At 35.4% G+C, this 27766-nt stretch overlaps 2 protein-coding genes across 2 annotated transcripts; both read right to left on the bottom strand.

Moving 5' to 3' along the window:
• Positions 1–23817: 23817 nt before the first annotated feature.
• On the bottom strand, positions 23818–24504 carry LOC145679542 (uncharacterized). Its single transcript, XM_081750119.1, has one exon. It carries the CDS (start codon positions 24502–24504, stop codon positions 23818–23820), a length of 687 nt encoding a protein of 228 aa, XP_081606245.1.
• A 714-nt stretch (positions 24505–25218) lies between these two features.
• LOC145679541 (uncharacterized) lies at positions 25219–25590 on the bottom strand. Its single transcript, XM_081750118.1, has one exon. It carries the CDS (start codon positions 25588–25590, stop codon positions 25219–25221), a length of 372 nt encoding a protein of 123 aa, XP_081606244.1.
• Positions 25591–27766: the final 2176 nt, after the last annotated feature.

The following is a 27766-nucleotide window of genomic DNA, read 5'->3' as shown; positions in this document are numbered from 1 at the left end:
GCTTGATACTTCCAAGGACATTCTATAACACCCGAAACAGAGCTGCAGAGAAGAACTCTTGGCAACATGGATCCAGTAGTACTCAAGGTAGGACTTTCTCTTTGGCCAGATTTCCTTTTCTTTATCTTACACGATCTTTCAGACATTTAAACACGTCCAATCTAAGAACACTAAACTCTATGTCTAATAAATTGATCTAAAATGAACGTAAAGCATCTTTCTGAATTAAACATCAACCTTATTGATCACTGCTAGAATTGGCTTTAGTTGTCAATGTACAGTGAAACCTGTTTATGTTGGCCACTATCAGTTCTATTGAAAAGCGGTCAACTTAGACAGGTGGCCAACTTACAGAAAATAAGTGTGATTGTTGTACTTTTAAGATAGGGTTTCTAGTATTACTTGACTATAACATTTTAATAAGCAATGGCACGACAGCTACTTTTAAATAATGTATATAGAGTAATCATAACAATACCAGTACTAAAAAATATTACTTCAGTATATTTAATATATGTACCTTTCTCTTCCTGAAAACTAGTCTGGTATACTGTATTGTTCGGATTGAAAACACAATGACGCAAACCAAACAACCATAAAATAAAAACATATGTACGCAGTTTATTGAAATTGATATTGTAGCACACTGAGTCATTCAGATTGAAAACAAGAAAACCAATATTATAAATTGAATAATTTGTATGCAGTTTACATTATTGTTTTTCGGCAGTAACAAATATTTTCCGTAGGTACCTTTTGAAAAATAGCAAATCAGTTATTAATAACAAATTTACTCATGGTGGTTCATTCTAGACGCATGTCTTTTATTCTTTTTGGCACTCATGCGCATTCCAATTTTGTAGTTACCATCTCCTGTTAATGAGTTCCAAATGTTTCCCTTGGAGCGGATGTTTTGAGAAAATCTTAAGGGAATTCATATCTCAAGACCTCCGCTACCTTTTGACAAACTGTCAGGTGGCAATAGTTGACAATTGAGATGGTTAGCTTTAATCTTCAGAAATTTCCTGAATTACTAAAGCTCCCCACTGATGAAAGGAGCCGATATACCTAACGGTTTTATCAAAATAGACAGGGTAAACAAATACGTACAACCATTTCCTGAATTTCTGTACTTGCTTTTTCTTATTTACATCTTCCTTCACTACCCTTTTGTCAGGATAGTTTTCTGGCCATTGACCTCCAAGGACAAATCGTGGGAATATATGCTTCTCTGTCTCCAGTAACAAATACAGAACATTTGGCTCTCATATGGGAATACGAAAGAGTTAAGAAAAATAACAAACCGTAATTTTTCCTGGCCAAGATACGCAGTTAAATTTATCATTATCATCATTGGATAAACATTGCTTCAATGCGGCCAACTTTCAAGATAGACAGATGGCCAACTTACAGAGTAATAACTAACGAATGTCTTATGGGAAAATGCAGGTTCAAGACGAACCACGCCAAGATAAGCAGGTGGCCAACTTAGAGAGGTGGCCAAGTTAACAGGTTTTACTGTACACAATTTTGCCTAACTTTCAGGGTCATATTCGTAAGAGAAATTTCAGATATTTCTCTAAGTTTGGTCTGGTCTTCTCCTTTATCTACAATCCCCACATTCATTTTGAACCAGAATAGACCAGGCTAACAATATGTTTTAAAAAAATGAAAATAAATGTGACTATCTTTGTGGCTTCATCACTCTTGAACCACCCGTCCGATCTCCATTAAATTTTCAACATAGATGAATTTCGGGCACAAGATGGTATTTATCTATTTACTTTGACGATATAACTTAGGGTTTGAGGGGAGGGAGGAGTTAAAAAGAATAAGTAAAACTTGATAACTCATGAAACAAAGGATCAATCACGATCAAATTTTTAACATAGGTGAAGTTCGGGCCTGAGATAATTTTTATCATTCCACTTTCACGGGAGAACTTGGGGAGGGGAATGGGAGAGGGATATATATAAAACTAAATAAAACTTAATGACTCTTCAACCACCAAACCAATCTCGATCAAATTTTCAACCTATATGAAGTTCGAATCTGCGATGGTTTCTGTCATATCATTTTGACGGTGTAACTTAAGAGATGGAGATGGAGAGAGACATTTAAAAAAGAACAAAAAATTACCTGTATAAGTGGCGAATCTATAATTTTTGGAGTCGCTGAGATTAACAGTGACACATCTGATGCTGTTTAAATCCAAATTAAACTCCTCAACTTGGAGGACGGGAGAACATATAAAAATGATCGAAATAACCAATAGCAGTGTCGAATTCATAGTCTTCCGGCTCGCTGAGATCAACAATGGCAAAGCAGATGCCATGCCCCACAACATAGTGTAAGAATTGAATATATAAAACATCGAAAATGACCGATATCAAAGAGTTTTCTAGTAATCCTAAACAGTGACTGAGTGACGGAACATATTTCTATTTTTCTCAATTTAACCCAACGTAGCGGCATAATAATAATAATAATAATAATAATAATAATAATAATAATAATAATAATTAACGTACTTTTGAACTTGCACGACAAAATTACTGCAAAATGTGTTTTATTTCTGTAATGTTATCTGCATTGTATGTTTTACCTTTATTAGTGGGTACTAATTTCTCTCTAGGCAGTCGAATAAGTCAATTTTGATGTGTACTTTGGTTTGTTCCAAAGGTCAGCGCTATAGTAAGTTTATATTTGGCTTGTAATTTCAGATGGCATGATAGTGTAGGGGTAACGTAATGGCCTTATAAGTAATGCATCTACTGAACGTAGTTTTAAATCCTGTTCAGGCCAAACTTAAACTTTCTACAAAGTGATTGTGAAGAATCGACTTATCATACTGGACAAGCAATACATAAGAATGTGGAAGCAAACACCTGTATCATGATTGAGACGATTTACGAATGCTGGTTGGGAAAGGGCAAGGGAATTACAAGGACATTCCAAAGACGTCATTGATCTGCAGTATACACTTTTCGTGTTATCGTTCTCACAAAGAAACACTACACTATTTGTTAAACAAAGTTTAGCTAAAGTAATCGGTGGTGTAGTGGTAACGTGCCAGAATTCCAAATTAAAAATCTAGGTTCGATTCCCCACCAGGTAATATGATTTTTTCGCATAAAATATCGCTACACAGATGTATTTTCTGATGGAGAACTTACAAGGCATCACTGGCAATAATTCATATAAACAGTGTGTCGTTCTATATCATACACTGTAATTATAAGTATGTTTCACATTTATATTCATCCCTCCCCTCTCTCTCTGTCGGGACGTTTCGCTATTCTGTTCTTGCATTTTTACTTCTCCCCCTCTCTCCCTCACACACACACGCACTTCATGTTCCAAAGTTAAAACGGAGCAACAGCCCGATATAACTGGTCTGGAGAATCTAATTAAATATTAACTTCGGCGTCCAGTTTTTCGTGTTCTGGGGATAACATTTCCAGTCCTGGTCATTTCTGACAGAAATACTGTTTAAACGCAAAAGAATTAGTAAAATCTTTTTTCATCCTCTGGGTTACCGAGTCTCACGAGAGAACCTATCCAAGTGTACCTCTGACTTCGAATCGAGACTATGGTCGTTGTATACCATGTCCCAAAAGAACATAACACGAAAAGGGATAACTCCACGATTGCATCGGTTGCGGAGATATAATCGTGAAAATTTAGAAATTGAGCTCCATACTATCTACTACAAACTCCGATTCCGGGTCAGATTTTTCGGAAACGGTAGAGTAAGGAAACTCAGCGAATACATATCAAATTTGTGTGGGGAGCCCATCACTTTTGAATAAAAAATTTGTCTCCCCGGGGCACTCGCTTTATCACAGGCGGGGTCCAACTCAAAATTTGCAAATGAAGCCAGGGGTCACGTAGCATATTGTATGAAAAGTATTGTTAAATAAAAGAAGATAAACAAATCTCAACTCTCTACGATAACCCTGTGCAAACGGGCAACTGGTCAAAATGTCAATACAACCTACATCAGAAAATCTATGGCCACGCTTCTAAATCCGTTAACTTAAAGGAGGAGAGAGAAGGGGTCTCTTCACCTGACACGATTATGGGATAAGAAGGTGTATATTGGGTGGCCAAACTGCATGGCGTTAGCTTCGCAATTTTTTGATGCGGAGTGTAAAAGATGCGCCAAATACTCAGCGAAACAATACAGTGTTTACAATGCGAACAGTCAGTGCTATGAACTGAATAAGAATGCGTGATATGAAAATATTTGATGCACATAATCATTTCATCTTGGCCGCTAGTATGCAACCACGTCTGTCAATAGCTCCAAACAGGATTTACTGAGTGAAGCTTATTTTCGTTAGTCTGATTCTAATCCCGAGTACATCCTTTCGAGGAAATAGGCACGCGATCAGAGCAAGGAAGAAAATTATCCACTGCAAGATCTGCAAATACGGCGTTCATGGCCTTTGTATCAGTAAGTTCGTATCTTCGAATACTGACATTTTTTGACACCCAGCAGGCAACGAGAACACAGACCTGTTACTATGGCATCTCACAAGTCATTCTACAGGCTTTTAATAATGCTTTGCGAGGCACTGGATACAAACAAAAGCTGAAGGACATGGTCGAGGGGAAGTAAAACTGCTGTTAATTTAACAGTAAATACTGAACGAAAGGATGCAGGCCAAGCTGTCCATGACTAGGGCACAGCCAAAGAAGTTATCGACTTCTAAAAATCCGTACAAATATACATTATAGTCAAGGAGCTGTTATAACAACGCTTCAAACTCTTGCTGAAACTTCTAGGTACTTATGTGACGTTTGACGTGTAATAACAGCCGAAGGTCAAGCTTCGACGTAGTCAACAGCTGTGGTAGAAGGGCACAAACATGCAGCAATGAGATGGTCAGGTCACACACATTTGTCTACAGTAAGACTCTCGTGAACATGAATGCACCATCGACGTTTGGGCCGAGGAAGTTGTTGCATTCTCATCATAAATTTTAACACCAAGTAAAGAAAAATGCAGGGGTGGTCAGAAATACAACGCCCATGACTGTATAGTTTAGGAGTCTCTCGAGATGATAGGTTAACGGTGGTTCGTTCAGTTCAACATAAAGGGTATGGACAGGACTAGTGCTAATTCTCAGTAGCTAGCTGAATTCCCAGGTGATGCACAGTGTCAGGTAGCTTCAGCAAATGAAACGGCTTACGAATAAGCAATACAACCATAGTCTAACTATGATGTAATGGCAATAAAACAATATGATCAGTTTCCCTAGATGTGGGAGTTGGAAGTCGAATTCAGAATTCACATATAGGAATACTAAAAATTAAGAAGTATAGGACCCATGTTGAGTACTTTGATGCGAGTGACAATATCAGATGGAATATTATTGTTATTGAGGTACATTGTTGTTTATGGGCTCTAACGTTGTTATCAAATACGCCACCCTGTTCTATAATTATTGAACATATGCGTATATGGTAGTCAATAGAGAAAGAATAAATATAAATGGAAAACCGGAATCCTGATCGTGATTTTAATGTCTTAGAATCGAATGCGTTGTTCTCCGTCCATTAACCATATACAATGTTATTGTTGATAGTGTTTTGATGCAGAAAAAAAAACAGCGTCTCCTATTGAAACTTGACTTACACGAAATTAAACAGATTATCTATGTGTATGCACTTTGCGCGTACATTTACTTAATTGTATATTTCTGTTTTGTATCACAATTTCTCAGTTATAAGGCTATTATGCAGCACATAGAGTTCAGTATAAAGGTTACATTAATATTTTCTCTCTCTCTCACCTTTTGACTATTATATTGCAAATGTAGGTTTTAGTTGGACCATTATGAAGTTAATACAATAGACAAATGGGCATATCTGAGTACAAGGACAATATATACGTATGTAGCCTATGTATACTATAGTGAATTCTACTTCATGTATATAGTTTGTTTTTATAAGGTAAGTGTAAACTGAAACTTAATATGCGGGGTAAAATTAACTTAGGAAGTCCTAATAAAGACGACTGAGAAAGTGTGTTCCTTCAGACATATAAAATACCGAAAATACGAAAAATGTAGATTTTAAATCACTCGACTCAGATGCAATAAGACTTAGCTCGAATGCAATACGACGATTAGGAAACCAGATAAAGCTAATTTCGGAATTACTGAAAATCCTCCTCGCAACTTCTTTTCTGAAAGCTGTAGCAAACAAACGAATTGATTAAGGATTATATGGGTATCAAGGTAAATGTCAGAATAGCCTCTTTATAATTCAACATATTATCAATTTCGTAGAAACCGTCTTGTTTGAATTTTAATTCAATTTGAAATGTTGTGAGTTTACCAAATTTTCAGTGTATATAGTATGTCAGAAAAATAACGGAAGCTTTAAAATTTAATAAGTTTTTTACGAACTGTAGTTCTCTTTATTCAAAATACATCCCTTCCGCACCAATACAACGCTAACCACGTCCAACAAATGCTAGCACTGAGTTTTGAACGTTCTTTTTCGGAATCGCCTTAATGATCGTCATTACGGCAGTCTAGACGTGTGTAACATTGGCATAAAATGTTCTTTCATGGCCAGTTATAATTTTGGGGATAGACAATAGTCACATGGTGATAAATCAAGCGAATACGGAGGATGTGGAAGCACACAGATTTTCTTTTTAGCCAATACGTCACTATCTGCGGTGGGTTTGTAACATGATGCATTTCGTTTCTTTAAATTCTTTGTTAAAATTGGTGAATCATATCTTTAGTCGTATTTAATTTCTCCGCCATCCATCTCACAATTGAATTCGTATCTTCGGCGATCATTTCATGTAGTTGTTCCACCAACTAATTAGACTGGATTTGGTCGTCTTCAAAGGACTCACGACCGTCCCGGAATCGCGTGTGCCACTCGAACACACTATATGAGATAAGCACTCATCACCATACACTTGTTTTATCATTTCCAATGGTTGTGTCCATGTTATACCTAGCTTGAAACAACATTTACAGTATTGTCCTTTTGTTCCATCGTGTTTTCATGACGAAGTAACACCAGATACACTCACGTTTCTTACTATATCCTGGCTCTCCATTAATCGGTCATCATGGTTGTGATCTTGTTTTGTTTAGCAGATATTTTGCTTTGGGATGATATGTTGCTTCAATACATGGCGCTACTGGTTATTTGTAAAGTAAATTGTCCCGTTACTTTTCCGACATACTATGTATTTTCTCAAAATAAAATATAATAAATGGAACGTTCGGAGCAGGAAGACTCAAGTCCAATTAAGCAAGTGGACCTCTTAAGCAGTGAAAGGAGCTTTAGCTACAGATCTTAAATATGAAATATGTCTAAAAATAAATAAAAGTAGATTAAGTGCCCCAAATGTGATCTCACTTATTCCCAACAATAACAATATATAAAACTGAACTTAATCATAATAGAAAATATTTAAATTAAATTTTCTAACCATTTCCTTCCCCTCTTCGAATGAGCAATCTATCCTAAGCTTAAACTTAATCTCCACTTCAAAATACGCATAATCTCACACAATTACGTCCATTGTCCACTTGCAAGTTTATGCCAGTTAACATGAAGACCATGGAATACCATTGAGTGAGGAATGTCAGAAAAGTCAGAAAATAGATGAAGCACAAGTATTGACAACTTATTTTCGCTGATTAGAAAAAATAAACATAAAATATTATGAAGCTACTATTTCTAATAATAACGAAATAATGTGTGTAACAACTTTTTCACACAGAAAGCGGACGCTAAATCCTATACGCAAAAAAATCTTTACAATACTTAACCTCGTACGAAGAGGTTTTGACGATTTTGCACTCGGGTGGACTTCAAATATGACAGTTTGTATGTATGAAACCAGCATTACATTTTGGTTAGGCGGACTTACGTGACACCAGAGATAAGTACCTAGGCGATGGAGAAAGAATTCTCTTCTTTCTTTTTTTATACAGGTTCTCAATCAAGACCTGGTGACGATCTGCTCTTTTTATATAAGAAGAGGCATGGTGGATCAGTGGTACAGCGCTATCTCTAGTGCGTGAAGTCCTTGGTTCGATCCGCGGCCAACTAACTTCGTGGTTGACAACATCATGAGCCTGGCTTTTCTCGGGGTACACCTGTTCCCTCCTACATTATCATTTCATTAATTCTTCCGTCTTCATTCACTTGCCTTAATCATCGTCTCCCTTAGTCTAAAGTGCAAAATCATGGGACATTAAATTTAAATATTTCGTTTTATTTCATTTTCTTTTCATCTACGATTTGAAGTAACACAAGACAACGATGGATGTTTACAACTAGCATTATCTAAAGCAGACACCCACATACATCGATATATGGTTTATATTACAGTCTATGCATTTCGAATTTACTATTTACAAATAATGTATCTGTCGCTCTGATATTAAGGGCATGCTTGTATTAATTTTTATTATAACTAGGATTAGGGCTCCTGTAAAAAAAGAACTTCAATTTTTTTGCAACTCATAAAATATTATTCATCAGAAATATTAAGGTAATAATAAAATTATTAGTATTTCTGTTGTTTCTACTTTTTCAATTTTTTTTGAAAAAAAAGAATTATAAAAATGTTTTTGTCAGGTATATATTTAATAAGAAAATGTATCTACAAATTTGCTTAGTTTCCATGTTACAACAATATCTGTAAATATTCTGGAAAGTATCGCAAATATTAATGTATCAAAAATACAATAAACTACTCCATATATGTAGTATTACAAGTCATAATTGTAAATTTAAAAAGGTTCTTATAACCTTTGTTTCTGGTAGTTTCAAAGAACTTCCAGCTTGGAATCCGTTTTCACGACTCACGTAACCAAAATAGAACGTACCATAGTAGTCTGTTTTGCCTTGTGTTTTTGTTCCAGGAAATTATCTATGGAAACAGATTTTACTGATTGCATTTTAAAGGAGTCAAAATTATTATATTCATTAACTTATCAACGTACTGAAATATATTTTGAGCTTAAATATATACTCAGAGTAAGACTTATAAACTTTACATAACTGATTAAAATACCGAACTCAATTATGTTTTCCTTAAACTACTGAATTGTTGCACAAAATGCTTGTATTTCATTGAAATTTTTTCTTACATATTTTTTCTGAACACCATGATGAATAAAGTAAATTCCATAGAACACTTTTATGATTTTAGAAAGAGTTTTGTTTAATTGTAAAAATGTTATTCCAAAATGAATGAGCACCTTGATTATGGCTGCTCTGAGTATCCTTTTAAATAGTCCAACTTTAGTATCTTTGAAAATAGTAAACCAAAGGTGTCAGGTTTTAGCCCCTAAGCCAACCTTGCAATCGAGGATAATATACACATGTGATTTCTTTTAAGTGTAATAAGATATGTTGAAATGTTATTAAGTGAAGAAAACACAACATTGATTGAAATAATTAATGATAGAGTATTTCGGAACTATGTTTACATGTCAGCACATGTTGTTTTTGGCATTTACGTTTCCATACGTAAAAGAACATTTCCAATGAAAAGAAAGACAGCGACATAGTTCTCTCATCAATAGTAGAATGAAATAACAAGGAAGAAGAAACAACAACAGCATTTGGAACGGATATGAATGACATTGACTTGGGAATTCAATTATATTTCTTCAGAAGGAACACGGTAAGAGTGTTTGTCTTAGCTCAGTGTTGACGAGTGTGTCTACTTTGGAGGACTCGGAGAGTCAGCTGACTGCTCCTTTGCCTCCCCTCGCCTTTGGCATTGGAGACCCGGCTTCGATTCCCGGCGGGAACTCATGTGGTTCGGATTCCACTTAATCAGTAGGTCCTGTCTTATATAGCCTCGCTGCTAAGAAGAACGTTAAACTCAAAATCAACTCAACTCTTTTGCCTCCCCTTGAAGTTACTCCACGTGTCTGCTACATCGAGTGCTTCCAATGACAATAAGTGAAAATTGTGCTGATAAATTATTGCTGCCTTCCTCCGAAGACATGCTTTGGACCTTGTCTGGGACCTTGCGAGAGACCCTGGAGTCAAACATATTATTTCACAACGTATGCCCACAAACATAATGGGATACGTGGTGGCCAATTTCTTCATTTACCACTCGGTTTCCGAATAAAATGATCCAGGGCCATACCTTCTGGATGACTGCACTAATCTCGACAAATTTGTCATTACGATGGAGGCCATTGTTTCCTGCAACCCTTTTCTCGCAGAAACGACAAACCACGTATTTCCTACTTTGAAGTCATCTTTGTATCGGCAGAGTTTCGCTTTTTAAAGTGGCCCTTTTAATCAAGGGGTCTGTTTTGTTAAAAAGAAACAAACCATTTTCCGAAATAAACAAAAAATACTTGTCGATTTGTTTTCGGTCTAGTATATATATGCCAAGTTTGAAGAAAATGGAATGACGTGGGTCTTGTGAAGCTATCTCCTTTATACTTTCACTTTTTGGACTTGACGGGCTTTTGCCCCAAAGTCTTCAATTACTGAATAGTTCTTATGTTGGTTCTAAATTATGGACACCCTGTAATTTCTAAATACTGCATATATATGATCAACCAATAGCTAAAAAATTAAATATGAATATGAAACCGAATTATACACTTGATATAAAACGTTACTGTCCTACAAAAAATATTTTATCGTTGACGTTGTTTTGTTGTGGAAACGATAACTATTATTATCGTTACCAAATGGAAGTTTACGTACGCAAGAAATATGACCTTTTGTCTATCCAAGTGTGTGTGGGGGTGTTTGTGTATGTGTGTGTGTGTATGTATTATGTATTAAGCATGCAGTAAATGGAACTTGAAACTAACGTCACTAACAAATATACCGTTCATAAACTAATAATTATTACACACTATCCGTTTATAGTATACGTTTCAAGTTGAAAAATTTATAAACCTTTCAATATTAATATCCTTTACGTATAAATGAACTAAATATAATCGGTGTCAAAGAGTTGGTTCAAATGGTTTTATCTTGAAAATAAAAAAAAAAGATATATGAAATACGTTACGTAAAGAAAATGACTGATTTAAAAATAGCAAATTTACGCTAATATTAAAAACTTAGGTGTTCTTTCCTCATTACAGTAAAGAGACACAAAGTTGTTTATTTAAATAAGAAAAATGTGCATTGACATATCCTTTACTAAGCGGAAAAGATAGAGTTGACTGTTAAGAATGTAGTATTTGAGGGCAATTTTTGAGGCTATTTAACTTTATTTTAACTTTTGAGTTATCGACATTTTTTTTTTCTCTAGATCATTTTAATTTGTCACCCGTGTTTCATTTCTAAGAGCTTAGTACTCTAGCTTCTAGCGCAAAAGTTAAACTTACGTTTCTCTATATATTCGTCAAAGCGTACGGTAGGTTTTCAATATATCCGTCAAACCGTACTTCCATATTTCTGTTATACTGTAGCTCTGCAGTGATTTACCAGTAATTTTCCAGACAACCTTGAATACCAATTTATACAAATAATCCGTAGCAGATTTAGAAAAGTATTTTAGGAGGGGTTTCTCTGAATGTTTCGCTTTCTAAAAAGACCTAATTTTATTTGGGAGGTGCTTGAAGTTTATGAGTACAGGCATAACTATTTCGTTTTGTTTATATGCTTAGCAATAATCTTCCGGATACAACCTTAAAGATCATTTTATACTGAGAATCAGTGGCGGATTTAGAAAAGTATTTTGGGAAGGGTTTTTCTTACTAATGTTTAGTTTTTCTAAACATTCGGAATTATTTGACGGGAGCTTAAAGTTTATGAGTAAAGGCATAACTAATAGATATTTCGTTTTTTGCAGACATTCCGTAACTTTGGGGAACATGCTCAGTCCAAAAGACCACCCCCCTAACCTTCGCAAAACCGTCACTGCTGGTAAATAGTAATAACGATTTAAAAACAATTAGATAAAAGTCGGCCAACTCACAGTACACGCACTGTTTCTACACTCACACATGGAATGAAGAAAAGCTTTGTCAAAATGGTCGAATGTTGGGTTGAATCCCTGACTTACCGATAGAAGCGCAAAAGCTAACCACTCAGTCATGTTTGTTGGGCAGTTGTATTTAGCTTAACTTAAATATATTCCGTAGTCCTTTTTTTGGGGGGGGGGGGTTCCGTAATGATATGTTGAAATCCTCTTGTTAAAAATTAACAAAACTTGAGTATTGGGTAAACCATGATGGTGGTTATATAAAACTTAACTGTAGAATTTCAAGAATATACAAAACCAAAAGCTCTAAATGTGCAGCCTTTAAGTGTATCATATAAATCAAAGTATTTCTCTTATGTTTTATTTTAATTTTATTCTATTTCAAAAAGAGGGTATGGAATATTTTGAAGTGAAAATACTATATACAATTTTGATAGTTATTTGTGTACTTTTTTAAAAGGAGTGTTTACTTTTAGGGTTGGCTGGTTTACACCAATTTTTTTTTTAATAACTGGTTTAAACTAAAAAAATTAAAAGAACGAAAAATGCGAATAGTGTGAACTTCATGGTGACATTTCCACATATCAAACCACCTGCAATAGTTTTATTTCCCTTTCACCTTTTAATCAAGGTGTTCCATGTTCAATCCTCGGTCGAACCACAACCCTTCTTTCATGCGTAAACCAAGTAGCAGTTCGGATGTCACTTTAAGCGAAAGTTTTCTCCTTGATAACCTCGGTATTACGTAAGGATGTTAAGCCTAAACATACGAAACGAAACCAAATTGTATATTTCTGCATGCCTGAATGCCTGCTGTTTTATAAAGAAGCCAAGGTTGCTTAAATATATTGATGGAAATTGGCAAAATTTATCGATTGCCTTCGTAGCTTCCAACATTAGCTTGGATTGGACTTTCAATCATATCTACGTACTAAATTTGCAATTTAATACCTCAGTTTTAGCATACTGATTATGATATGTTGACCTTTAAATTTTACATGCAAAGCAATAACAGGGTTTTTCCGTTATTGTTTTACATTTCAAGTAATGACGGGATTTTCCCGATGGCTAGGGCGGGAGCTTCTCAATTTAAGAAATTTACATACCGGACTTCTTTAAGCTTATGGGACTTCTTCCAGCATAACCCCGCTGTTCAATAACAACACCAAGGCGAAACAAACTTATTTCTGTGAATATGTAATATAAATACATAAAGCAAAATATCTAAATCAAAATACCTGGTTTATACCAAAAAAGTCTGGTTTAAACATCCCCCCAAAACGGGTTTTTGGCATTTTCTAAAACAGCCATGATTCTTTCCAACTCTGCTTACTTTTGTATATAAGAGATTAAAAAATTCTTATTACATACACTGGTTAATCCTTTGGAATTCATAATATAAATATGTTGAAGTAAAATTGTTTGAAATATCTTTTCGAAATTCATGATTTATTTTCGAAGTTTTATATTATTATCAGCATCAACCACTAACTAAATGACTTTCTGTGTTATAGAGAAGCGAAACAAAGTCTGCTTTATCAATTTAAAGCAGAAATTTTTAAAAAGCCCAAAATTTCCCAAGCAGAAAAGCGGAGCAGAAAAAAACGAGTTTGTTTTTTCAAAAAAGCCGTTTTTCTTCGAGCCCTTGCATCTCTAGTCACAACTCATATTACCCTCCACTGTACTCTGGTATTCAGTTCCTTGTTCTTAAATCTTTAGTATTTACCACAGCATGAGGAGCTTTATGAAGCGCTTTTATTCAGAGTACAAATGCGTGCCTTCATCGTTAATTAGACACTGCCACGACGCATATTTTGCTTCCAATTGTTACGTCAAGATAGCACTATACCTGCTAGAGAAGCTTACCGGGGAGTAGCGATTAGGTTTTGCATCTCTATTTTGTTTCGGAGTCATCTTCAGCTCTCCAAATCTTACTGAACATCCTTTCACGTCATTATACTATCAGGTACTGTATGTGATGGTAAGAACCATTTACGTCCGTCCTGGGCACGAAATTCCGTTGAGTTTCTTTCAATATATCTCCATAAATTCCGTATCTACATAATCATGACAGATGTGAATTTACATAGCCGGACAGTTACGCAATAGGACCGTTTCCTCAATTACATCGTCAGTCATAATAATGCAGTGACCCTGTCATTATCACAACCGATTCGCTCCACGAGTCAGACTGTTCCAGATATAGTTATTGTTTCGAGCAAAATGTCACATCGTAGCTCTGCTAACTTTTTCATCTCATTGGTATCGATCATGCTCCAATCAAACTAGTCATTCAAACTCGTGTAATCACTAATTCTCAGAGTTCCATTCACCTACTATCTACCGCTACGATAAAGCAAATTGAACTGTCTACCACAGAATCATAACTATCTCAGGTTCTTGATTCTCTTGTCATTGTTACTCATAACGCCACAGACATATGCATCCTTGAAATCCCTTCGAATTTTAGACCCTCTTTACCTCTTCAATACTTACCACTGATAAAACGGTCCCGACAGTTTTATAGGAATTTTCTTGCAACTGGTAATTCTGACTCTCTTGATCATTTGTTGCGTTTCACAATTGTCTTAAATCTTACAAGTTGCGATCCTAGGTCAAAACGTGAAATTGTCTCAGCTCTCTTTCATATTCCACTCAGTATTGGAAACGATTCAGGCAACTCAGAAGTCAAAATACTCGCACAGTGTATAATCTTATCAACAGCAATACTCCTCAGTTTACTGATATAGACAAGGGCAATGAGCTTGCCGAGTACCCCAAGGGCCTCTTTACACCTCTCGCACCTGAATCTGCACATCATTCTCATCGAGTCGACGAACTCGATCTAGATTCTCCTTATCTACAGCCTAATGTTCATCACATTCTAACGGAATAGAATCATCTTACTGCACCGATCTCGATTTCTGACATCACCTCGGTCGTAGCAAATAGACGTAACACAGTACCTGTTTTGTCTCATCCATACCTTTGTTCTTTAACTGACTTACCTCTTGACTGGAAAACTTCAAAAATCCTTGTTTCTCAAACTTCACAAAACTATTCATTCTTTTACCTTATGCTGCCCTATTCAACTAACGCTAACATTTAGTAAAATACCGGAACACATCATTGTCAAACGTTTTCATTTATCTGGCACTTCACAAATAATTCCCTTCGAGAAAACTGATTTCCAAATTTCTTTCAGCATTAATGACCAACTATTTTGCCTTTCTAAATCCATCTATATTTATTGTAACAACAACACAACAGGCGTCCTGCCCATTTACAGTGTTTGTTTACAGTACAGAAGAAAAACATACAGAAATTTTTATTGTTTCATTAATTAACTCAGCTCATCATACTACAAATTGTGTTCCTAAACATTTTTTCTGACATACTGAATATGTCTATAATTTCACACTTTTCTTCAATATTATTGTAGTGAGAGCTCATTCTCCATAGAGGGGATTTATACAGGATGTCAGTGCGTGCTTTCTTACAGTACATGGTACTACTATTGCTTAACCTCGTTCTAGACGTCGGAACATGCAGAAATATATTAGAACTTAGTTCTATGCAATTAATTTTATTATTTATTATTTTATGTAAGAAAACTAAATCATTAACATACCTACGATGCTCTAATGTCGGTATATTGAAATTGTTTGTTAGTTCTGGGTATGATATGTATGCTGGGTACATTCCAGTTTTTTTATACATTAGTAATCTCAAAAACTTACACTGCACTCTTTCAATCATCTGGATATATTTTCCATTATGAGGAGTCCAAATAACAGAAGCGTATTCCAGTTGGGATCTGATATACGAATAATATAGTTTTAAAATTGTCATGTGGCTACGGAAGTCTCTACTTACACGACAAACAAATCCAAGACTCTTATAAGCATTTTTTGCAATAGTTTCAATGTGATTTGCGAAAGTCAGTTTTGGGTCGAAGGTAACACCAAGCCCTTTAACAGTTTCCGGCCTACAAAGATTTAAACTGTCAATAGTATAATCATAATTTATGTATTTTCCTTTTCTAGTAAATGTAATAGCTTTACATTTAGTGATGTTTAGGCTAAATTTATTCACGTGGCACCAGTGTTTTACATTTTCCAAGTCTTCCTGGAGGTTTTTACAGTCTTCAAGTGATTTAATTTGAGCATATAATTTTAAGTCATCTGCAAAGAGTAAAGTATGTGATTTCTTGATGTGCTTAGTTATGTCATTGATAGTGATGAGGAATAATAAAGGTCCAAGGTTTGATCCTTGCGGTACTCCCGATGTAGCATTAAAATTGTTGGAGATATGACCTTTGTAAACTACAGATTGTTTACGATCACGTAAGTATGATGCGAAAAGTACTAATGCTTGCTTAGAAAGATTCATAAGAGCTAGTTTTTCAAGCAAAATGTCGTGGTTAACTAAATCGAACGCTTTCTGAAAGTCTGTATAGATTACATCCACCTGCCCTCCTTTGTCTAGTTCTGAAGCTATAAAGTTTGTTATAATTGTCAAATTAGTTGAAGTGGATCTATTCTTGAGAAATCCGTGTTGGTATACAGAGATACTGGATCTAACATGATTAAGTAAACGATTGTATATTATATATTCATAAATTTTTGCAAATGGGGATAGAATTGCAATTGGTCTAAAGCTTTCTATATTTTTAGCATTGCTAGCTTTTGGAATAGGACATATCAAGCTTTCTTTCCATCGGTCTGGAAAAACATTATATCTTACGGACATGTTTAATAGTATATATATAGGATGTTTTATGATATCAATAGTTCCCTTTATTATGTAAGGTGGGATACCATCAGGGCCACACGCTGTTCTAGATTTCAACCTTTTAATGGCATGTTGTATTTTTGATATTGTTATTTCAGTGATTTGGAAAATATCGAGTAATATACTGCTAGGTTCGTGTGACATTAGAGCATCAGTGTTATAACTCACAGGTTCATGATTGTAAACAGACTTAAAATAATGTGCAAAAGCCTCCGCAATATCCCTGTTACACTGTAGACTTTCACCATTATACATAAGGGGGCCATTAGTCAAATGCCTTGTTTTATTTTTGATAAAATTCCAAAATCCATTTCAACATTGCATGTGCAGAAAATAACGCTGCAATACTTGATAAACTTTGAGTATAAACTCCCATAGCGCCAAAGGCAACCATTTCTCTAAGTTCGTATATACCTTTTCTTATCTTGATATCGAGAATCACTTCCCAAACGCTGTATTTGTTGTTCTGAAATTCGCCTATTTATCTATCTATACATACATACATATATGTATATATACGCGTCATTCACATGCAAAGGTGGATTGTGTTTTGTTTAGAAAGTCATGCAGAACAGACATGAAAGGCGCTTATAGAGGTATAGATATAAATGTAGATGTACAGATTAACAGAAACAAAACAAAATCTAGTTTCAAAACAAAATCTATATAAGTCAGTGGTTCGGTGGGTGTTTATTTTTACAGACACTTAGTCCTGCAGAACAGACAAGGCGAGTGTGTGAAAGATACATATTGAATAGTCACATTAAAAGTTCACCTTCTTATTCAATAAGACAAAATACGTAAGAAATTTTGTATTTGTAACAACCTACCATAGCCTATCTTTAAACAATCTAAGGTTGTAAAATGCACAGGTATTTGTATTTTGGAACTCTATAGTTAGGTGAAAAAGTACCGAATTATGCAAAGCCTCAGCACCGCCCGAAGGAGAGACAGTTTTCACAATCTACCTCAATGAGGGCGTGACGATGTGGCACTTACACTCACAGACCAATGACAAAGGTTAAACGCCCATTTCATACGATAGCTGAAGCCTCACCTCCGCCGGTGATTGTTAACCAAGTAAGTCGATTACTGTATAAAGGGCAGCAGTTTTGGAACGTCCGGCCATAGGAGACTATGAGTTTCCTTGAATTTTCCCCGTTTTGTCTCCCGATACTGAGACCTAGAATGCTATGCGGACCCAGCTATGAAAGTCAGGGACGAGATTGGAACCAGCCATTGATTATGATCAGAATGACAGTATCTGCTGGACTATTATTTTTATTAAGGTAAGTTGCTGTTGAAGGGCTGTAATATTGGTACCAAACTGCGCGACCTTCTACTCTAATTACTAAAACATATATGATAAATCAATAGATGAAGAACAAATATAAATGTAAATCCGGAATATTGATTAAAATGTCTCAGGATGTAAAACGACTACAAACATCTCTCAAATCGTCTTGTCTTACCGTGCGAGATACGAACGATTAGCATGTGTTTGTATGTGTTTTCGTGTTTGTTTTCCCGGAAATGCAGTTACCTGATGTTATCATAGAAGATGACTCACCTTCCAAGGTTGAATCTCCCTTCTCCTCCTCCTCTTTCTGCTTCCATGTGCCCCATCATCATTCATTTTTAAACTAGATAGATGCTTTTATCACTTTAATTTTATTATTTTACCATTTTCATTCAAATATGATTATTTGCTAATCTACTGTATTTGCTGCTAAAACCGATTTAAAAATTCGAGTTCTTGGCATACAGGATCTGTTGAATCCACTTTCTATTATTTCAAAAATTAGTAAACCGGGAAATTAGCGCTACAAATTTTACATAAAAATCTATTCCAATAGATCTGAAAAACACCTTTATGAAGGGATAATTTCACTTTCTAAGTGTTGAGTACACGGTTCCATCTGGTGAATGTGATGCATATTTTTTTCACAATGCTTTATAAAGATGAAAATACTTGGGATCGCCATTTAACACTAATCTAATAATAATATATCACGTTCGACAAGAACATCGGACTTTATCCCAATCATAAATTGGAATTTACTGCAATATGTCGTCGGATTAACTGACAGAGTTAATCCCACAATACAGTAGATTGACTAAGAGAAACTTCTAGTTTTTTTTATTTTTTTTTAGATAGCTCTGCATCTGTATGCTCCCAGAAAAGTATGCTGCAGGTTTTCCAATTTTGGAGAGAAAAACTACTATTAGAAAATCAGAAAATACTAATAAACCAAAACGAAATGAATGCACTACGCACTTTATGAATCGCCATACTGCATATATTTGTATTTCTAGCAAAGTAATTGAGATTTAATGCTTTAACAAACACGATAGCAAGGCTGACGAACGTGAAGACCGGTAAGTTCTGAGAGATAGCTCACGGTAGTCTGTAATAAACTGTCTCTATTGAACATTAGTATTTATAATTCAAAATGATCATAAATGTGAGACAGAATACTCAAGAGCTATTTGCAAAAGAAGAGCTCAGTAAAGACACAACTCAATTATGTGTCCTTTCGTACTTAACGCATTTCAAAACCGCATTATACGTATCCTAGATTAATCATTATGGCGAACACTTTATATATACACTGAGTTAATTCTGTATTCTTGGTTTCTTTGTCAATTACTTTTTCCCCTCAGTGGCTACACTGTTAAACTCGCAAACAATTTTCATGCTTTTTGATATTAAATCTTTCAAACTGTTACTCAGGAATATCATAGAGCGCACTTCAAATTTCATATTCTGACTTTCCATATTCACCTGTATAATAGAATAACGGATGCCTACCTAAGTAAGAGTTCGTTCCTCCATCCTAGTTTCAAATCTAGATGAACAAATCCCCATCCCAGGATAAAGAAAATTCACAGAAAAAATATGACGGAGAGAAAGTTAGCGGACTGACATCATGATAGATTACTGAGGCTTTCCACAGTAACCTGGGAAAAAATATGCAATAATTGAGTATACTTTCATTATGAAAAATTTTCATCAAACTGACACGTATATTACAAAAAGCATTTTATACCTTTCATAATAAAATTTCAAATACTCTCAAGAGTTCTCATGTAGTTACATGGCTAAAATAAGCACCGGCGATGAGGGAGGACCAAATTCTATTCCCAATGGAGTTTCATGTGATTTAGATAAGCTCTTAAGTAGCACAACCACATCTCGTATGGCGTCTCAGTCGGAATCATTGTGCCAATTTCAGCCGGAATTTATAATAATGTATTGACAAAAAAATAGTAATTATTTTAATCACAAAAACTATATAATAATAATGGTAATAATAGTTGAAACAACCAATTTAACAGTAGTAATAAAAATATCCAAAGGCAAGGAGTCAAAAAAGTTTTCGTAGTTAAGTAATGTTGTAATACAAGATAGTATTCATCCCCTGAGTTAAATATTCTAATGATTGTTGGAGATATTACAATAGTTTCGATAGTTTATGGTATATATGTATCGTCTAAAATTACAAGTCTAAGCTATTTCACAAAGCTTATGGAAGATTTGTCATTTAATACCTAGGTATATTACAAGCAGAAAAATTAATAAATTTATTACAACATACTTAAAAGAATAAAGTTGTTATTACTCATTAATGAGATTGTGTTACATACCTCTTATTTTGCCTATATCTTCGAAAGAAGTAAATTTAATTGATTCTTAGTGTAAGAACAATGTAATTCTCTACCAAACTAAGTACCCAAATCGGTGAACTTGTGGACATTAAAGCAAAATAAAAGATATTCTATGTTTATTAGCTTGATTGTACAGCGGCTTTATAATGTTTTAGAAGAATAATTAACTTAAAAATGTTTCATAACATTTCATATGTTTCAGGTTAAATATAGAAATGGCTAAATAAAGTAGATGCAACAACGTAGATGGAAACCAAACAATATCCAGGATGGAATTTCAAAAGAATAACAAAATCCTTGTTCTTTTTCTGTTGTTGTACTTCCTTCCCAGAAAAACAGCAAACGTTATGAAAAACACTGTTATTACAACTTATCAGTCATATGAGCTTCACCTGGCACATTCGGTTTTGCGTTTGATTCCAAAGGTATTCCCTGACGCTAGTACTGTTGCTTTCCTATATAATCTCAATGAACTTCATACTGAACTTCTCGCTTATAACATCATGACTAAAAATGTAATTCCTAACAGTTCATTTAAATAGTAATAGTACATCCTCTTCAGGCGTTTCAATAAAAAATCCAATAATTGGTGACAATGACGTTATATTTCTAGTCACGGAAAGTGAGCAGGTTCTCACGTATTTATTAGAAGATGCTGCTAGCAAGTATTATTGGAATAACCGAGCTAATTTCCTTGTTATTTATGTATCAGTGATTGGACATACTAAAGTAGATATTAGTTCTCTATTGTTAGGATTTTGGAAGGCACAAATTTTTTATGTTGGGTGCTAATGTTTAAGAATTCATCTTGTAACAATGCATCTAAACCAGTTGTTTTTGTGTGGTCATACAACCCTTTCTTGAACTCGACATATAAGGGCAACATAACATCAGAACAATTATCAGGAAATATTTCGATAATTCAAGAAGCTTTCTCAAGAAAGAAAATAAATGATCTTAACAAGTATGTCTTGACTATGACTCATATGGAAGGAAACGCCCTTCCAATTTTCTCATCCATAAAACTTGGTCATACTGATAACTACACAGTAGAAGGTTTCATTGTGACCGTGTTTGAAGCACTGAAAAGTATATGAACTATGAAGCTAAAAGTATTATAAACCACGTACCTCTCAAAATTGGATATAAAGCAGAGAATGGTACTTGGTTGTACATGATGGGAAATCTTGTGAGAAAGGAAGCGGACATGGCAGGTGTGACTTTGTCATCAATTCTTGAAAGATATAAAGCAATTGATTTCATAGGTTGTATTTTTTTATAAGATATGCAATTTTAGTGCCTAAAGCGAAAGTACTACCAACGTGGGTAGCTTTGGTATTATTCTATGAAGCCGAAGTGTGGTACTGTATTATTAGTTCTTTTTGTGTGATTCTTGTTTTACTAATAATATTTCAAACGTCTGACTTTGCTGAAGCTCATATTCAGAATGGATTATGTACAGTGTTTTGTTATGTATGGTCAATTCTTTGGCAAGTGTCAGTAACTCAGCCAAAGATTAGCGCAATAAGGATAGCATTCTTTGTGTAGGTTTACTTTAGCCTAATCTTTGGGTCATTATACCAAGGAGGTATTGTGAGCATTTTAACTATCCCTAAACGATATTCTGATATCAACACTTTTCAAGAACTTGTAGATTCTCAACTGGAAATCGGAGGCAGTAGAGTTTTTAAGACGATATTAAATGATAACTCGAATAGATTGCTATGGACACTTCATGAAATATATGTTATAGATGTTAACTTTGAAAAGACAATAGCGAACTTAATAAAATACAGAAATATGTCAGTTTCATCTTTAGATAATACTTTAGATTATTATGCAAACAAGGCTCATAAATGCTTAAGTTGTCATCCGGGCATTCACATGATGAATGAAAAAACAGATATCCGACCTCACGCTATTGCTTTAGCAAAAGGTTCACCATTTCTTCATCGTTTCAATACTCTTATTGGAAGAATGAAACAGGCTGGGTTAATCGAGAAATGGGTACAGAAAGTTGTGCAACAATCTAAGGATAACCGCAAATGTGAAAATCCTTGTGGAACTGGTGTCGAATCTATTTCATTGTACAAAATACAACCGTGTTTCTACATCATTGGAATTGGATATATAGGTGGACTTCTTGTATTTGTTGTTCAGAAATTACGACAGATTTATGATGAAAGATGTCAGAAAAAAGATTTTGATGGATCCGTAGTGCGTATAGGATAATTCCACTTTCTTAAGTTTACAGGTTTTTGAATCGTAACAGAATTGTAGAAAAAAGGGGAAAAGAATTATAATTCTGGGTTAATGATATCATTTTCTATGAATTGTTCTGTTTAATTCAAAAGATTATGTTAGTATCAATAGACATATAATGTGTCTTAAAAAAAGAAAAGTACTAAACTCACATTTTCAAAACGAAATAATAGAAAATGCTGAGTGTTGTTTCCTTGAAACATACCTCATTGGACATTCCTGTTTTTTCCCGGTAATTATAAGGATGAGTAAATTCCCGGTAATGATAAGTAAATTGCTTGTAATGAGTAGAATTGTAACTTTCAATTTTGTCTATGTCAAGTTGTGCAGCACGTCGTTTGCAGACTACTGTACTGGATATTCTTGGCCCCTCCCGAAATAAAATCCTGGTTGCGTCACTGCGTACAATGAACATCTGCGATGAGCCATCGCGTTATGCAGTTGTAAATTCGTTGCTACTTGATAGTTTTTGCAAGCTATGATTTATCATTGGTCATTGGAAATTTGGTGTCAAAGCAAGCACAAGATTTCCAGAAACATAAACATCAAGAGAATATTTTATGATTATTATTGTATTGCCACACGTGGTGTCTGAAAGGTCCTCTGACATGGATAACTCTGTTATTAACAGAGTTACAACAAAATGTAAGAGGAGAATCCGTCTACAAATATAATGTTTTTAGCAGACAGTAACTTCATTCATTTGTGTTGTGGGTCCAGGTAAATGATAACGTTGCATTTTCATGTAGAATTGGGCGCATATAGAGCGTACAGCCCAAACGGCTTGTCCGATTTGAAAAATTCTTTGACTTTAGATTGAAAACATCATATTTAGAGACGGTTTCCCCTCCTACATTTTGTTGTAACACTGATAATAAAAGAGTTACCGTATGTCATGGGACTTTTGAGACACACTGTATAGTAGCTGAAACACTAAACAATTAATAGCCAATAACTTTTACTATGGAATGAACAGGACAGCTTACTGAAAATTGTAACACTAAACAACTAATAATAACTTTTGACTGTGGAATGAACACGACAGTTTCACTGAAAATGATAAACACTGCTGAACCACTAAAGAACTAATAATTTTAAAAATTTAAGATTATTTTCAGCTCAGATTACGAATTGCGGAGTTCCTGAATAACTTCGTTCACAGACACTAAATTTAACATGTCTCCTTCGGTCGATGTAAAATCATGAACTTGAGAACTAAAAGGATCTGATGAAAACAGCTGATACAATTCTTTCAATTCGTTGTTGGCTCCAACGAAATTTGTACCATTGTCGCTGTATATATTGAGACATCTTCCTCGTCTGGCTATGAATCTGCGTAAAGCTGCTATGAATGACTGCGCTCTAAGGTCTGTTACCAATTCCAGATGTATTGCCTTGGTGGATAAACAAACAAATAACACAACGTATGCCTTACGTACAGATCTATTTCTAACTGCTCCTGATTTTATGTAAAACGCTCCAGCGTAGTCCACGCCTACGTTTAGGAATGGTCTGGCTTGCTGCACACGAGCTGCTGGCAACTGTCCCATAAGTTGTTTTGAACCACTGGCCTTTAACTTGAAACACGTGAAGCAATGATGGATCACTTGTTTTACTACCTGTTTGCACCTGATGATCCAATATTTCTGGCGTAGTGATGACATTAATAATTCGGGTCCAGCATGAAGTAATCTTAAGTGTTCTGTTTCAACTATAAGTTTTGTTAAGTGTTGATTTGAAGGCAGAACTATTTGATGTTTGGCGTCAAACGGAAGTTGACTATTCTCCAATCTTTCTCCAACTCGGATCATGCCTTCACTATCTAAAAATGGATGTAAATTCTTCAATTTACTTCTTGGCGGAACAATGCTTTAATCACGAAGATGCTGTAATTCGCTGTGAAATCCAATTTCTTGTGTCCATTTGGTGCAAACATGGAGCGCTGTGTGGAGTTCTTGTACTGAAAGACCTTCTGTTAGTTTGTTTTGCTTCTGTCTGATGTTATGAACAAAACGTCTACAATATGCTCTTGTCCTAACTAACCTTGACAATTTTGAGAATCTTGTTATGGTTCAATTGCACCAATTGTCTAAAGTGACTGTCAATGTTATGGTTCCCTTATTCTCTGGAACTTGATCTGGTTGCACCTTACTTGTCACTGACCAATTAGATTCTAAACTAGAAAGCCATTGTGGACCGTGCCACCATAATGAATATTCCTTTATGGAAGCTGCATCTATTCCTCTTGAAATCAAGTCTCCAGGGTTGTCTGAAGAAGTTACATGTTTCCAACAGCTAACGTAAGTTAAGTCTTGAATTTGAGCTACTCTGTTGGCCACGAAGGGTTTCCATTTGTTGCACGGAGAAGCTACCCATGCCAACACGATTTGGGAGTCGGTCCATAAATGGACGCTACTTATATTCAATTTTAAAATTGGCAAAATCTTGTGAACTAATTTTGCCAAAACAACTGCTGCGCATAACTCCAGACGTGGGAGAGTGATTTTCTTGACTGGGGCCACACGTTATTTAGCACATAATAAATTAACTGATATTTCTCCTTGTTGATTGATCGATCGCATATAAATACAAGCTCCATATGCTATTTGAGAAGCATCTGATAAACCATGGATCTGAATCTCCGCTATGTTTCCTTGAACGAGTACATATCTGTCGAATTTAATCTGATTGATTAATGGAAGCTGCTTGTATAATTGAGTCCATTTCTTTGCTAATTCCATTGGTATACTGTCGTCCCATTGAACCTTTTGCCGCCACAATTCTTGCAAAAATATTTTGTATGAAATGACAACTGGTGAAATTACTCCTAATGGATCGAATATAGAGGCGATGATTAAAGCAATCTGGCGTTTAGTAATGCACTCTTGAACCTTCATTGTTGACGTCTTGCTTTCAACGAGAAATATATCCTTGTCTGGATGCCATTACAATCCTAATGCCATGACGCCTTGGCCTTCGTGGAACTGGATTGGACGCTGCACTTCTCGAAGCTCTGGCGAGATGGATTCCAATAACCTTGGATCATTCGAACTCCATTTCCTAAGTGTAAAACCTCCCTTTCCCAGTAACTCTATCAATTGCTTCTGGACCTCGAGAGGTCTGTATGTTGCTCATGCCACTACAAACATCATCAATATATAAATCTCGACGTAATATTTCTGCTGCTACAGGGTAATTATGTTCTTCTTCGTCTGTTAATTGTTGTAGGCATCTTGTGGCCACAAATGAAGCACATACCGTACCATACGTTAGTGTTTTCAACTCAAAAACTTGAATCGGATCATTTCTAGATCTTCTCCACAATATACGTTGTAATGGCGTGTCTTCTGGATGAACATTGACCATGCGATACATCTTAGCGATATCTGCAGTGAATACTACCGAATGAGTTCTGAAGCGCAAAATGATTGAAAACAAATCTTGCTGTATTGTAGGACCAAGAGAATGTCGTTGAGGCTTTTTCCGCTGTCAGATTTTGCTGAAGCATCAAACACCACACAGAGCTTCGTTGTAGAGCTTGTGGGCTTAAAAACTGCATGATGTGGCAAATAGTATGCAACGCTTACGTCCTCCTTTTTACGCTCATCTATCCTTTCCATGTGACCAAGATCTTCATATTCTTGCATGAATTCCGTATATTTAGCTTCAAAGTCCAGATGTTGATCGAATCTTCTTTCCAATTGCTTTAATCAACCAATGCTTGCTGATAAGAATCGCCTAAAACTGTACGGTCTTCGAACAAAGGCAATCGTACAATGAAACGCCCTGTATGATCTCTTGTATTCTGAACGAAATGTCGCTCACATGCAAGCTCTTCGCTTGATCTAGGTGTAACAGTAATTTCTTCTAGTTCCCAGAATTTTTGTAGTTGTTGCTGTAGATCTATGTTTGTCTTCACAAAACATGTTGTTAATGGAATATGGGGGTCACGTTTATGAGGAATGCGTCCTGCCACGATCCATCCCAATTCTGTCTCCTGAAGCACTGGAAAATCACCTGGCCGTGTTTTGTGTCCTGACTTCATAATTATGTAGAATACTTCCGCACCTAAAAGAATATCTGTCTCCAGGCGTATTAAAAGTAGGATCTGCTAGAACAGTGTCCTTGGGAATGTTCCAATCGTCATAATTAATTGTTTCTTCCGGTAGTTTACTTGTAAAGTGAGGGAGAACTGAAGAACTTATATTCAATGAAAACGTGTTAACACATGAATGGACACAAATATCTACAGAGTACTTTGTATTAGATACTGCTTGATTTATACCGGAACCTTGAATTGGAGTATACTGTCTATACCGTTTGATGTTCAATTGTTGCACCAAATTCTCTGTTATGAAATTGGTCTGACTAGCACTGTCTTGAAGCGCGCGACAAGGAACCAAATTTCCCTTGTTATCCCTTACTTTTACTATTGCAGTAGATAACAACACTCTTGCGTTAGGCCTAGCCCTTAATGCACAATATGACACTTGCCCTAAATTTTCACTGGAATCTGAGTTGTTACTACACTCTTGCCCTGCGGCACTGCTTACACTTGGAAACCGCACTGATTTACCCTTTGTTACGTCTACATGCAATAATGTATTGTGCTTTTGGGAACACTTTTTACAACCTCTCGATTTACAATTCTTCAAAAAATGATTACTTTTCAAACAATTCATGCATAATTTATTTTTACGAATGCACTCTAATTTTTGGCTGTGTGCCGCATTCACAAAAGACGAACAAGAATATAAGGGATGCTGGCTATTACAAAATTCACATGCATTTGAAAATGTTGATAAATAAGTCTTTGATGACTGAATACCTTTTACTCGCTTGTTTTGTACGCTACTACCCTGCTTCACACCATCAATACTAGTTCTCATGTTCTCAAGCACCTGACAACGTTTCTCGAGAAACGAAAAGAATTCTGATAAAGCAGGAAAATTAGAATTCGTATTTTGAAGCTCCCATGACTTTCTAGTAGTTACATCTAATTTTGATACAAAGTGTTGGGTCAAAATTACGTCTGTGAGGTTTACGTTTGGCTTAAGTGCTTGTAGCGCATTT

This window comes from Thermobia domestica, chromosome 2, assembly GCF_964235325.1.
Source record: "Thermobia domestica chromosome 2, izTheDome1.hap1.1, whole genome shotgun sequence".
Classification (NCBI taxonomy): domain Eukaryota; kingdom Metazoa; phylum Arthropoda; class Insecta; order Zygentoma; family Lepismatidae; genus Thermobia; species Thermobia domestica.
Note: the sequence above shows the minus strand (reverse complement) of the source record. Positions and strands in the feature narration are given on the sequence as shown.

Excerpts from the sequence above, each read along its gene's own strand:
- LOC145679541 (XM_081750118.1), bottom strand. The coding sequence starts at position 25,590 with ATGAAGGTTCAAGAGTGCATTACTAAACGCCAGATTGCTTTAATCATC.
- LOC145679542 (XM_081750119.1), bottom strand. The coding sequence starts at position 24,504 with ATGATCCGAGTTGGAGAAAGATTGGAGAATAGTCAACTTCCGTTTGAC.